This window comes from Vombatus ursinus, unplaced genomic scaffold (assembly GCF_900497805.2).
Source record: "Vombatus ursinus unplaced genomic scaffold, bare-nosed wombat genome assembly UNPS02007284.1, whole genome shotgun sequence".
Lineage (NCBI taxonomy): Eukaryota > Metazoa > Chordata > Mammalia > Diprotodontia > Vombatidae > Vombatus > Vombatus ursinus.
The window spans coordinates 1,240,433-1,253,289 of NW_020947062.1; the positions used below are offsets into that span (position 1 = coordinate 1,240,433).

Sequence of the window (12,857 nt, forward strand, 5' to 3'; positions counted from 1 at the left end):
TATCTATCTATCTATCTATCTATCTATCTATCTATCTATCTATCTATGTATATACATACATATAATTTTTTCCCTCCAACTACCCTAATACTGACAAAGGTCTCATGAGTTACAAATATCATCTTTCCCTGCAGGAATGTAAACAGCTCAACCTTAATAAGTCTCTTATGATTTCCCTTTCCTGTTTACCTCTTCATGTTCCACTTGAGTCTTGTATTGAAAAGTCGAATTTTCTATTCAGCTCTGGTCTTTTCATCAAGAATGCTTAAAAGTCCTCTATTTCACTGAATGACCATTTTTTTCTCCTGAAGGATTATACTCAGTTTTGCTGGGTAGGTGATTCTTGGTTGTAATCCTGTCTCCTTTGCCCTCTGGAATATTATATTCCATGCCCTGTGGTCCCTTAATATAGAAACTGCTAAATCTTGTTTTATCCTGATTATGTTTCCACAATACTTGAATTGTTTGTTTCTGGCTGCTTGCAATATTTTCTCCTTGACCTGGGAACTCTGGAATTTGGCTACAATATTCCTAGGAGTTTTCCTTTGGGGATCTCTTTCAGGAGATCGGTGGATTTTTTCAATTTCTATTTTGCCCTCTGGTTCTAAAATATCAGGGCAGTTTTCCTTGATCATTTCTTGAAAGATGATATCTAGGCTCTTTTTTTTGATCCTGGCTTTCAGATAGTCCAATAATTTTTAAATTCTCTCTCCTGGATCTATTTTCCAGGTCAGTTGTTCTTCCAATGAGATATTTCACATTGTTTTCTAATTTTTCATTCTTTTGGATTTGTTTTACAGTGAATTGATTTCTCATAAAGTCACTAGCTTCCAATTGCTCTATTCTAATTTTTAAGGAAGTATTTTCTTCAGTAATCTTTTGGACTTCCTTTTCTATTTGACCAATTTTGCTTTTTAGGGCATACTTCTCCTCATTGGCTTTTTGGACCTCTTTTGCCATTTGGGTTAGGCTGTTTTTTAGGTGTTATTTTCTTCAGTGTTTTTTTGGGTCTCCTTTAGCAAGCAGTTAATTCCTATATGACATCAATTGTTTTTAAAAATAAAGAAGGAAACAAAAAAATAAGCCCTCATACTGAAACCACGGAAGTATAAAGTAAGGTGAGAACTATAGATTGATATTAGTAAATGATTCAAAAATTAAAAATAAAGACAGTAAATGACTATAACAATATATATGTAGGTAGGTATTCAAGTTGGATTGATAGCAGGCAAGCAAAGATGATTAAGTTTTAGGAAAACAACATAATCATTCAAAACAAATCATGATTATATTAACAGTTGTAGGAAAAGGAAAAAAAAACCCTTTGACAAAGTACAACATTCATTTTTGCCTAAAAGAAAAAGCAAAGCTACAAACATCCATAGAAGAACCTTTTTAAATATAAGTAAAATTGAACTAGCTGACCTGTAAATTTCTTTCTAGCTCTAAATCTTTGACCTTCTATTGAAATTTCATTCTTTTTGTATTATTAAAAGTAGAGATAATAAAGACAAATTAGCAGATTTTAAGAGTGTGAAATGATAAGTACCAGGTTACTTTCAACCCTGGTGTAGGAATTTGTATGTTCTGTTTTGATTTGATTCAGACAATATTTCATCTATGTGGGAAATTCCCTGGGTAGAAACTACCTCTACTGATAAAAAATGACCACTCTTTGGTATCTCAGTAGTCTTAGAGAGTTGCCTGGGGCACTCATAAGTTAAGTGATTTGCCCAGAGCTCCATCCAAGGTTGGCCTTCTGTCTATCACTCTACACTGCCACATTTGGTGAGATGGATAATGGACATTCTTCCAAATGCCTTCATGTTAGAGAACATTCCAAGCTCTAGAGACTGAGCATTTCCTAGCCTGGGACTCATATGAAAAAGTGCCTTTCATTGAATGGACACTCAACATTTGTTGAATGAATGAATGAATGAATGAATGAATAACTTAGTACTAAAACATTTTTATTAAGCATCTACCTTGCACCATGCGCTCTATTAGGTGATAGGAATATGAAGACAAAAATGAAAACTTGAAACCAGTCTCTGCTCTTAAGAAATTTATGATGCATTAGAAATTTATCAGTGAATGATTCTATCCTTATTATTTTTTGCCGGAATAATCTTCCTTCCCATAAATTTGGTCATGTAACTCTACTGATCAAAAAACTTTAGTGATTTCCTAATGCCATTTAAATAAGTTCAGACTTTTCTTTCTCCTGTTTAATCAAGGCCCTCTACAACTTGGCATCACCCTCCATTTCCAACCATGTCTAATGTGCTTCCCAAGAAAGGCCAAGATCACCCACTGCATCCTGGGTGATCACCAGTTATTTTGACTTTTGTCTTGCCACTGGGCTCCAGTGACTCTGGAGGAGGGAGCAAGGCTGATGACTTTGTACATCTCTGCCTCACTTAAATCCAATTTACATTTAAGTCAAGACACCATGTTTGTGATGTCATAATGGATGAACAACAACAATAACCAAAAACTAGCATTATGTACAGTGGGGAAACTTTAGAAGCATTCATGTAAATACAGGAGTAAAGCAAGCCTTTTCTTATTTCCTTTTTCTCACTCTTTTCCCCACTCTTATTTGACAGAAATTTTGAAATATTAACAATAATAAGAAAAAAATATAGTCAAGGAAGAGACAAAACTATTCTTATTTAGTAGTAGCGTGATATTATGTAGCAAATCCTGGAAAATCAGCAAAGAAACTGATTGAGACAATACTTTCAGTAAAGTAGAATACAGAACAAACCCAGAGAAATTATTTCTAATTATTTCTAATATAGAAGTATTGTTGTTGCTGTAAATCTAGGAGAAAATAATAGAAATGGAAGTCCCATTCAAAATGACTACACAATAGGTAAAAAGTCTGGTTCAGTCTACCAAGGTACTACCATTCAGTACTTATAAAGATATAAAGTACAAAATGCTCCTTAAAGAAATAATGACTGACTTAAGTTAACTAGGATTATTCAGTGCTTCTGGCTGGGTCATGCTAACATAATACAAATGTCGATGCAGCCTGAATGAATTCATAGTGCTATACCAAACTACCAAATGGTTACTTAACAGAGCTTGACAAAATACATAACAGAATTTATAGAGAGAAAGAAAAAAATCTTGAATATTAAGGGAAATGATGTGGAGATAAGGGAAAGGAATGAAATAAATAGCACTTCCAGATCTTAGAATAAACTATAAATCAATAATCATTACAACTAATTTAAAAAAAAAATTTTTTTTATAGGCAGTTGGGGTTAAGTGACTTGCCCAGGGTCACACAGCTAGTAAGTGTCAGGTGTGTGGTCTGAGGCTGGATTTGAACTCAGGTCCTCCTGACTTCAGGGCCGGTGTTCTATCCACTGCGCCACCTAGCTGCCCCTTAAATTTTTTTTTTTATTAATTTATTTTGATTTATCAACAATCAAGCTTTTGAATTTTAAATTTTTCTTCCCCTTCCCCTTCCTCCCCATCTCCCTCCCCATGACGGCGCAAAATCTGATATAGGCTCTATATATGCATTCCTATTAAACATACTTTCACATTAGTGATGTTGTAAGGAAGAATTAGAACCAATAGGAGGAACCACCAGAAAGAGGAAACAAAACAAAACCGAAGAAAAAAAGTAGCAAATTGTGTGCTTCAATCTGTGTTCAAAGTCGCTAGTTCTTTCTTTGGATGTGGATAGTATTTTCCATCATGAGACCTTTGGAGATGTCTTAGATCCTTGCATTGCTGAGAAGGGTTAAGTCTATCAATGTTAGTCATCGAACAACATGGCTGTTACTGTGTACAACATTCTCCTGGTTCTCTTCTCACTTCACTCAGCATCAGTTCATGTTAAGTCTTTCCAGGTTTTTCTGAAATCTGCCTGCTCATCATTTCTTATGGCACAATAGTATTCCATTACTATTACAACTTATTCAGTCATTCCCCAATTGATGGGCATCCTCTCAATTTCCAATTCTTTTCCACAACAAAAAGAGTTGCTGTAAATATTTTTGTACATGTGGGTCCTTTCCCCATTTGTATGATCTTTTTGGAATACAGCCCTAGAAATACTATTGCTGGGTCAAAGGGCATTAAAACTATTTTATACTTGTTAAAAAAATAGAAAGTAGATCCAGTGAATATACTAGTTAAGGAAAGATCAGTTGAACTCAATTACATAGTTCAGTCAACCCAAGAATATAAATTACTTAAGTGCAGAACATCTTATTTGGAAAGACTTGCTAGGAAATTTGGAAAATAGTTTGGCTGAACTTAGGTTTATTGAGGACTTTTAAGCTTTTTTTTTTTAAATGGAACTCTTTGGCAGTCTGGTGAAGCCTATGAACTTGTTCTCTTAATATTGTCTTTAAATGCATAAAATACTGAGGATTACATTGGAAGCCAATTAGTGAAATGTATTCATCAAAAATTTTTAAAACAAGTTTCACAGATTCCAAGTTAAGAATTTCTGGTTTAGATCAAAATCTTATTACCATATGACACAGAAAGGTCAAAATAGATATATGTCCTCAGTACAGAAGGAAATATCTTTAATCAAATAACGGTTAGAGGCAATCAATCATAAAAGATAAAATAGATAATTTCAATTTTATGATGTTCTGAAGTGTTTGCATGAATCAAATGCATATATCTAGGATAAGAAGGGAAGTAGCCAGTTAGGGAAAGGTCTTTACATCAAATACTCTTGTTGTATCTAAGATATATAGGGAACTGACACAAATATATAAGACCAAAAGCCATTCCCCTGTGAATAGGAGGTCAAGGGATATGGATAATCAGTTATCAAAAAGAAAATTGTAAGCTATTAACAACCATATGAAAGAGTGTTCCAAAAACTGTTAATAAGAGAAATATAAATAAAAACAACTGAGTTTTCACCTCACACTCAACAAATTGGCAAAATGACAAACGATGAAATAGTGGTTGCGTGCTTGTGGAAAGACAAACTTATGGTATATATGTAATAGTATCTTAATATATTTAATAATATGTTACTACCATGGAAGAAACAATGATATGATGAATAATACAGAGAAGCTTTGAAAGGCTTATCTGAACTGTTGCAAAGTAAACTTAGCAGAACCAGAAATAAATATTCACATAGTGACAACAATGTAAATGAAGAGAACAACAAAACAGTATAAATTGAATGTTGTGAAATCATAATGAATTATATTGGTCCCAATTTATAGATATGAGAATGTACCTACCTTTTTAGAGGTGAAAGTGACTACAGATTTGGAATACTTCATATAATACCTTGATTTATTATTGGCTAGTTTTGCCAAACTTTTTCTTCTTTTTTTAAAATTTGTTAGAAAGGATAGCTCTCTTCAGGGTAAAAGGGAGAAGAGTATGTTGGGAAATGTGGGCAGTGTAAAACCCAAGCATATCAATAAAATTTTAAAATACAAATGTATTTTCAATGGTCCAAGTTAAGTCTGTCATGTAGGAAACACTTAATAGCTGATTCTTATTAGATATATGTTACAGAAGATACATTATTTTTGCCTGAGACTTAAATAATAGCTTATACTTTTCAGGAAAGAACACTAATCTCTTTAATACAATTTTTGGTTATGGACTGCAGAATTGTTTTCATCCTGATAGTTATCTTGTATGAGCAAAAAGGCAAAAATTTGTTTTATCAGCTAATGTAGTTGATCATGATGGTAGGTGCTTATTTACAAATTTGCCCCTCTAAATCTTATATAGCAGTCTTTTCAGATGAGCTGTCCAACTTAAGTAAGGGTAATTGAGTAGGAACTATCTTTTGAGATTTCTTGCCTGAAAAATACTCTTGGTATCAAATGTGACTTTTTATTCTAAGTGTTCATTATGACAGAATCAAATTCCAGTGGAAGAGATTTCATCATCTCAGGACAGCTCCAAATCCTGCCAGCGTTTTAGACAGTATATTTAGATTAAAATCTCATGTTCTTTCCAAAATAGTGATAGTAGCCCTTTCCTGATTCTGAGCTGCTGTTAATATTTTGTAGCATTAATTTTTAAATTTTGTAATAAATTCTAATTTGAAATAATGATTCCATTTTTAATACCTGTATAAACCAGGTATATTCTATGTAGTTCAAATTCCTAGTGAAACTATGAATAAAAAATTGACTTTCTCTCCATCTCTCTTTCCATCTTTCTTTTCCCCATTTCTGTCTCTCTCCTTATCTATAAAATAAAGGTAGTGATATCTGTTATGCTTGACTGATAAGGCTGTGAAGATCAAATGAGATAATATTCTCAGCATTTTGTAAAACTTTAAAGTGCTTCAGCAGTGTTAGTTATTATTGGTACAAAAATACTTCCTACCCTTCCATGTAGTTTGCATTAAAGGTATAAGAATTTTGTATAAGAATGTAATTTTCTCAGACATTATTGTAGATTATATTTTGGTTTCTAATTTGTGTTTTTCTATTATTTTAAAGGTTCAAGAACCAGAAGGAGAGTCTTGAAGTAGAATGAATACAATAACCCTATACATGGAATTTGCTTCATTTCTCCTTTTTTCAATAAGGATTCTTTTCTCCTTTGTGTTGTGTTTAATTTTCATGTGAATCTTGTGAGGAAGGGTGGTGGAAATATTTTTAAATCCTTGTGTCTTTGAAGAGTGTTTGAAGATTTTTATTAAAATAAATACTTCATATATTTGTTATGCTTTAAAGTCCAATTTATGAAATGTTCAAGTCATATTATCATCATTTAATACATTTTGTGACATGCTGAAAATGTTTAAATTTCTGAAGTAAATGTTAGCAGGTGTTACTTTAAAAAAAAACTATAAGCAATTTGGTGCTTTGGAGGTTATACAGGGAAAAATTCTCAATATACTTAGATATATTAGAGAGAAAGTAATGTATTTCATATGCACTTAACTGTATTTTGATCCAGTATAGGTTCCCCCCCACCCCATGCTAGAGTTAGTCATCTGTGGAATTTAAAAAGAGAGTTTTTCTCTCGAGTAAAGAATTCTTGGGCTTTTGAAACATGTATTTTTTTTTTAACCTTGAAGTTTATTGTAAATTTGTACTTCTGAAATTTAGTAATCAGAGAATAGGTATTTTGTTGAGAGTTTATGATTGTTGTTTTAATCGTTTTTACCTTTAATGTTATCTTACATGATAATACATAGGCCTCTAGGTATTAGACAGTATACCCAACTTAGTTCATTTATCTTCACAGTATCCTGGTTGAAGGGAGATAAAGGCAGCTACTGTTCCAGATTTTGTAAATGAGAAACTGATACACTGTAGTGTTAAATGAGTTGTCTATGGTCAGTGACAAAAGGAAACCTGTCTCCTGAATCCTACCATTCTAGTTTAGTTCATCAATTAAAAGTGCATTTCTTTTCTTCCAAGCAATACCACCTTGACTCAGATATCAGCCTATCAGTCAACCAAGAAAATAGAAGATACAAATAAGTATAATAAAGGTTTCCGGCATTTGAGGAAAAACAGGTGATTCTAAACATTATTTGATTCATATATCAATTTATTGTTATATCAGTAAATATTCAGTGAGCATTGATACATTTCAGTTCTGTAAGCCATTTGTTAAGCACTCAATATGCATACAACACTATACTAGGTGATGGCACTATGGAAGATAGAAGAAAGCTCTTATGGCAAGAGTTCTTGCCTTTGAGGAGCATAAAATGTACTTAGGGAGATAAGGCAGGCAACTAGGTGGTGCCATGGGTGGAGGACTGGACCTGAAATCAGGAAGACCTAAGTTCAAATCCAGCCTTAGCCTCTTATTAGCCTGTCATTAGTAGGTGATAATATCACCTATTTCCCAGAGTAGTTGTGAGGGATCAAAAAAAGATGTTTGTAAAATGCTATCTAAATACTAGCTATTATTACTAATATACATAATAATAGTATAAGATAAGTTGTAAAAGATTATATGATTAATTCTTAAATGAATAGTATAAGACATAAATGCTATGGAAATAGTTCAGTGGAGCAAACTCATTGTGAGGTAGGGTGATCTGCTGAAGCATTATTAAGATGTATTTCTCCTTTGATGAGATAGTTTGTAAGTAGATATACCCTTCTAAGCCATCTGTATGAGATTATTTGCCTTTCTTATTTTAGTACTCATATACAACTACACAGCTTTATTTTTAATGATTCAGAATTAAACAATATTGAATATATATATAATATATATACATTGAATGTGTTTGTGTATGTTTAATGAGATTTTTTAAAAGTTGCTGCAGTTTTTTAATATATTAAAATAATTACAACATACAGTCCACAAATCCATCCTAAATGTTATAGAATTTAGAATTGGGATATAAATTATGATTCCCTGATTTTCATATTTATTGTAATTTTAGTTCTATCAATAGTTTTTTGCTTTTATGTCAGACTACTATAGGAGATGAGTCTTTGTCATTTGTGTTTTCATATTTTAAAATCCTCCCAAAGATCTAATGTTACACTCATTTACAAAATTTTTATTGTTGTTTAGTTGTGTTTCCCATTTGGGATTTTCTTGGCAAAGATACTAGAGTGGTTTGCTATTTCCTTCTCCAGCTCATTTTACATTTGAAGAAACTGAGGCAAACAATGCTAAATTACATACCCAGGGACATACAGCTAGTAAGTGTCTCAGTCTAGTTTTAAAAGGTCTTCCTGACTTTAGACCCGGCATTGTATCTACTGTGCCACCTAGCTGCCCCCATTTACAAAATAGAGAATTATGATTTGGGGGGAGAGTATCACTGATTTTTGCAGAATGCCAGATTTTAGTCATTGAAAGTGTTGTGGCCCCAAGTTTATTTGTAACACCTAAATCAACTCTCAAATTCTGTTTCAAACACATTAAGGCTTAAAATAGGGAAAAAATGTGTGCGGTATGTATTTTGTGTATGTGCCTTACCCTTTCTATTTTTCAAATTATATCAACATAGTAAAACCTGTTGGTTAAATATTAAGAAAACAACTTTTCTTTGCATATTGTTTTTAACAAGTGCTGGCACTTTCCGATATTGACAAGACTGTAGGAATTAATGAACAACTAACAGAATTTTCTTATTGCAGACCAGTGAACTTTTATTAATTGCCTATGATATACAAAGTACTGTGCTAATTGCTAAAGATACCAAAAAAGGTCTTTCCCTTCAAGATTACATTTTACTGGGACATACTCTTCACAAATCAGGAAATACAAGGTCATTTGAGGAGGGAGGAGTATTAACAACTGGAAAGAGGGAGTGAGTCTGGTTTCTCACTGAACATTTTTTAAAAATTAAAAAAATTCTGATACAGGCAAAATATACATAAAAAAGGTAATGAGGATCTGAACTAGGATAATGGACATGTGAATGAAAAGAGTGAGTGAGATTGAAAAGATAATTTAGAGATTGAATCAACAAGACTGGCAACTGACTTGAGTAGAGGGAGGGTGAAGGAAAGAGGAGTCAAGAATGACCCAAAGGTTGCTCACATAAGTGCCTGGAAATATAGTTTATAGTGTTTTAGGGGAGTTTGGAAAAGGGAAAAGACTTTGATAGAGAGTTGATTGGTTCTCTTTTAGGTAAGTTACATTTGAATTATTAAAAGGTCAACAAGTTGAAGATGTGCAGCAGTCAGTTGGAGATGTGGGATGAGTTCTGAAGAAAGATTAGTTCATGACGATGATAATTGAACATATGGGAGCTAAGAGGTCACACTGTGGAAGAGTCTAAAGAGAGAGGAGTATCAGGACATAGTTTTGGAGGACACTTATTCTTAGAATTCAGAAATCACAGAATTTCAGAGTTGGAATGGACCGTAGTCCCCATTTAAATCAACCTATTCCACAAAAAAGAATCCCCACCATAATATATTAAACAGATGTTTGTCCAGCCTCTGTTTAAAGACTTCCAGAGAGGGGAAAACCAAGTCATTGATAAAATTTGTTAAATAGCCCAGGGGCAAGTACAGATCCTTGGGTTACTCCATTGGAGACCTCCTGCCACATTGGTACTGCATTATTAATAACCATTCTTCAAACTGGGCCATCCAAACTGTTCTGGATCAATTAGTACTTTCTGATGTACATTTGAGTGTTGGCTTAATTATCTCCCTTACTGAACACATATATGGTTTCCCTCCCCCTCCTCCCTAGTGACCTATAATAATTTTTCAAGGCATTTCTCTGAATAAACTTTTCCCCACCTCATTGCATTTATTATCATTTAGTCTACATCTTTGTGTCTTCTCCAGAAGAATAGCATGAGATAATAATTGAGTCAGTGTTTTTTAAGAACGTAAGAATTGCCATATTCAGTCTTTCTGACAGCAGCAGAGATTACTCCCTTATGATATTAACCTTAGATGTTTTCACCACCAAATTTTGCCTATCAAGCTTTAATCGTAAGGGCTCAGTACATAATAATGTGTTATCCTTTCCACTTAATGTGGTTGTTCATGACAAAAACCTAGTTGAGCAGCTGAGTGTTCTGTCACATTTGGAGTCGCAGGAATTTTAGGATTGGGCTGTAAATCAAAATGGTTATTTGTTACTATCTTTGTGACTTTGGGCAAGACTCAGCCTCTCTGGAACTTGGTTGCCTTAAGAGGTATTTGGACTAGGTGGCTTCTGAGGTTCACTTCAGCTCTAAATCTGTAACCTTGAAATTTTGTGTTGATTGTCCTTTTCTACAAGGAAAGAGAAAAGTTTGGAGTGTGTAGTAGCTAGCAAGGGTGGTATTAGATAAGGTTGGAAAGGTGGGTCATGTTGGGAAGGGCTTTAAATGCCAAAGAGAGTTGTTTGAACATTACTTAAGCAGAAATGAACCGCAGAAGATTTTTGAGCAGAGGAGTGATTTGACCAGAGCTAGTCTTAAAGAAGATCAGTATGCCAATGAGATGAAGGATGATATGGAATTAGGGGCACTTTTTTTTTTTAAATAGACTTTTTTTTTTTTTTGGGCTAGGCAGTGGGGTTAAGTGACTTGCCAGGGTCACACAGCTAGTAAGTGTCAAGTGTCTGAGGTCAGATTTGAACTCAGGTCCTGTTAGCTCTAGGGCTCTATCCACTGCACCACCTAACTGCCCGCAGGGCGCCTTTTAAGAGACTAACTTATCCAATTATTTTTCTGTCACCTTTCAGTCATTTCTGACTTTTCATAACCTTATTTGGGGTTTCCTTTGCAAAGGTACTAAAGTGGTTTGCCACTCCAGGTCATTTTACATGAAGAAACTGAGACAAACAGCGTTAAGTAACTTGCCCAGGGTCACATAGCTAGTAAGTGTCTGAGGTCAGATATGAACTCGGCTCTTCCTTGTTCCAGGCCTGGCACTCTATTCATTGTATCACTTAGCTGCCTTGTAACACAAACAGAGGAAAAATTTTGCAGAGATGAAATCAGCAATTCTTGGTAACTCATTGATATGAAGGGTGAGAAACTAGGAAAAGCCAAAGGTAGCACAATGAACATAGGTATAGTGAGTTAGTATAGTGAAGTTTCAAGGATGGATCGGTCTAGATCTGTTTTGGCCATGTTGTGTTTCATGTGACTGTGTGATGATTTGGTGGAGATGGCTTGTAAGCAACCTAAACTCAGATCTGGAACTCAGACGAGAGGTTAGGATTGATGGTACAGTCCTGGAAATGAATAGATTTTTAAGGGACAGGGAATGAAGAAAAAAGAATACCAAAAACAAAATTTGGAAAATGTCCCCAGTAAGTGGTTAGGAAAAGGTGAAGAGATAGGAGTAATTGTTGAAGAGCTAAACAGAGTGTGGTATATCTAAAGCTAGGAGAGGAGGGAATAATGGCAACAAAGGAGAGTAGATATCTCTGTCAGATGATTCAGAGTTTGTTTTTAAAGATCAAGATTAAAAAAAGGTGCCAATTAGTAACATTATTGAGAGCGGTTTCAATAGAATAGTCTCAACAGAAGCCATAAGGGACTGAGAGAGTGAAGAATGGGTCATGAGAAAGTATAGTGGGTGTAGGCAACTTTTTCTAGAAGCTTGTGCCTGAAGATAAGTAGAGAGAGAGATGAGTCTGTACTTAGCTGGCAAAAAGAAGTCAAAAGAGAAGGCTTCTTAAAATTTTATTTTTTAGTACTTTTTTAAGGGGATGTGAATGTGTTTATAAGCAGATATGAAGAAACCAGTGGAGAGGGATAGATTTAAAAAAAAAAACATGAGAGAACAGCCTAATGTTTGCTAAACCTGAGAATTTAGTACTTGGTGAGAATTCCCTATTTGACAAGAATTCGTGGAAAAGCATTTAGCAGAAATTTGGTATTAGCTCAACACATTATACCAAAGAGTACAAAAAATTTGAAAATGGATATACAACCTGAATATTAAAGATGAAGCCATAGAAAGATTAGAATGTAACCAGATCAGGTATTCTTCGTGGCTGTGGTTAGGGAGAGAAACCTTAAACAAGGGATAGAGGTGATCACAAAAGATAGAGTAGATAATTTCAGTTATAAGAAACTTAGAAGGGGCAACTAGGTAGCACAGTGGATAGAGCACTGTCTCTGAAGTCAGGAGGACCTGAGTTCAAATCTGGCCTCAGACCAAACACTTGACACTTACTAGCTGTGTGACCTTGGGCAAGTCACTTAACCCCAATTGCCTTAAAAAAAAAAGAAAAGAAATGTATTAGAAACTTAAAAGCCTTTTTATGATCAAAGTCAGTGGCATGAGGATAAGAAAGAAAGCTGTTGATTGGGGAAAATGCCTTTACAACAAATAACTATGATAAGATTCGTATAGCTAGTTTTTCCAGGGAACTAAGATAAGAAGTCATTCCCTAATGAATAAGTGGTCAAAGGATAGGAACAAACTTCTCAAAAAAAAAAA

At 34.1% G+C, this 12,857-nt stretch overlaps 1 protein-coding gene across 1 annotated transcript in view; it reads left to right on the forward strand.

Moving 5' to 3' along the window:
* Positions 1–6,690, forward strand: part of VRK1 (VRK serine/threonine kinase 1) — a 147,631-nt gene extending 140,941 nt beyond the window's left edge. Inside the window, exon 13 of the mRNA XM_027849192.1 lies at positions 6,468–6,690. Within this exon, the coding sequence (XP_027704993.1) occupies positions 6,468–6,499 (32 nt within the window). The 3' untranslated portion in view covers positions 6,500–6,690. The remainder of the gene's footprint in view (positions 1–6,467) is intronic.
* The last annotated feature ends 6,167 nt before the right edge of the window (positions 6,691–12,857 follow it).